Here is a 1492-nt window from a genome sequence, read left to right on the forward strand (position 1 = left end):
CCCAAAATCACCCAAAACCCCCCCAAACCCCCCAAAATGGACCCAAATCCTCCCAAATCCACCCAAAACCCTCCAAAATGACCCAAAATCACCCAAAACCCCCCAAAACCCCCCAAAAGGCCCCAAAATCCCCCCGGTGGCTCACGGCCTGCAGGAGGCGCTGTCGGTCGGGGGCGTGTCCCACGTGGCAGGTGACGCCCCTCACCTGCAGGCCCCGCCCCCTCAGCTCCGACTCCGCCCTCTGCACGTTGTGGGCGTGGCGGGAGCTCAGCAGGACCCGCGCCCCGGCCACGCCCAGAGCTTCAGAGATGGCCAGGCCGATCCTAAATTGGGGCGAAAAACAGGGATTTTGGGATTTTCGGCTCATTTTGGGGGGTTTTGGGTTCATTTTTGGGGATTTTGGGTCCATTTTTGGTGGGTTTCGGGTGGATTTTGGGTCCATTTTTGGTGGGTCCCAGGTGGGGTTTGGGTCCATTTTGGGTCCATTTCTGGGGGGTTTTCGGTTCGTTTTTGGGGGATTTTGGGTCCATTTTGGCTGATTTTGGGGTGATTTTGGGTCCATTTTGGGTCCATTTTTGGAGGGGTTCTGGGTGGACTTTGGGTGGATTTTGGGGTGATTTTGGGTCCATTTTTTGGGGGTTTTGGGTCCATTTTGGGAGGATTTTGGGTCCATTTTGGGAGGGGTTTTGGGTCCATTTTGGGAGGATTTTGGGTCCATTTTTGGGGATTTTGGCTCCGTTTTGGGTGGATTTTGGGTGAATTTGGGCCCATTTTGGGAGGTCCCAAGTGGGGTTTGGGTCCATTTTGGGTGGTTTTGGGTCCATTATTGGGGGATTTTGGGTGAATTTGGGGGGTCCCAGGGGGGGTTTGGGGGAGCTCAGCAGGACCCGCGCCCCGGCCACGCCCAGAGCCTCGCACACGGCCAGGCCGATCCTGGATTTGGGGCGAAAAACAGGGATTTTGGGTCCATTGGGATTTTGGGGGGTTTTGGGTGAATTTGGGGGGATTTTGGGTCCATTTTTGGTGGGTTTTGGGTGGATTTTGAGGGATTTTGGGTCCATCTTTGGTCAATTTTGGGGGGAGTTCGGGCAGATTTTGGGGGGTCTCAGGTGAGGTTTGGGTGGATTTTGGGTGGCTTTGGGTCCATTTTGGGGGATTTTGGGTCCATTTTGGGGGGTTTTGGGTTCGTTTTTGGGGGGGTTGGGTCCATTTTGGGGGATTTTGGGTCCATTTTGGAGCAGTTTTGGGTCCATTTTGGGTGATTTTGGGTCCATTTTGGGTGATTTTGGGTCTGTTTTTGGGGGAATTTTGGGTCCATTTTTGGTGGGTTTCGGGTGGATTTTGGGGGTCTCCAGGTGGGGTTTGGGGCCATTTTGGGGGGGTTTTGGGTCCATTTGGGGGATCCCAGGTGGGTTTTGGGTGAATTTTGGGTGATTTTGGGTGGATTTTGGGGGGTTTTGGGTCCATTTTTGGGGGGTTTTGGGTCCATTTT

General features: G+C 54.1%; 1 protein-coding gene across 1 annotated transcript in view; it reads right to left on the reverse strand.

Moving 5' to 3' along the window:
- Window positions 1-121: 121 nt before the first annotated feature.
- Window positions 122-1492, reverse strand: part of LOC113980999 (dehydrogenase/reductase SDR family member 4-like) — a gene marked incomplete at its 3' end in the record, with an annotated part of 2770 nt that continues 1399 nt past the window's right edge. Inside the window, exon 2 of the mRNA XM_027708232.1 lies at window positions 122-323. Coding sequence (XP_027564033.1) covers window positions 122-323 — 202 coding nt within the window. The remainder of the gene's footprint in view (window positions 324-1492) is intronic.

The sequence above is a fragment of the Neopelma chrysocephalum genome, unplaced genomic scaffold (assembly GCF_003984885.1).
Source record: "Neopelma chrysocephalum unplaced genomic scaffold, ASM398488v2 Primary Assembly neopelma1_95804, whole genome shotgun sequence".
In the NCBI taxonomy this organism is placed as follows: domain Eukaryota; kingdom Metazoa; phylum Chordata; class Aves; order Passeriformes; family Pipridae; genus Neopelma; species Neopelma chrysocephalum.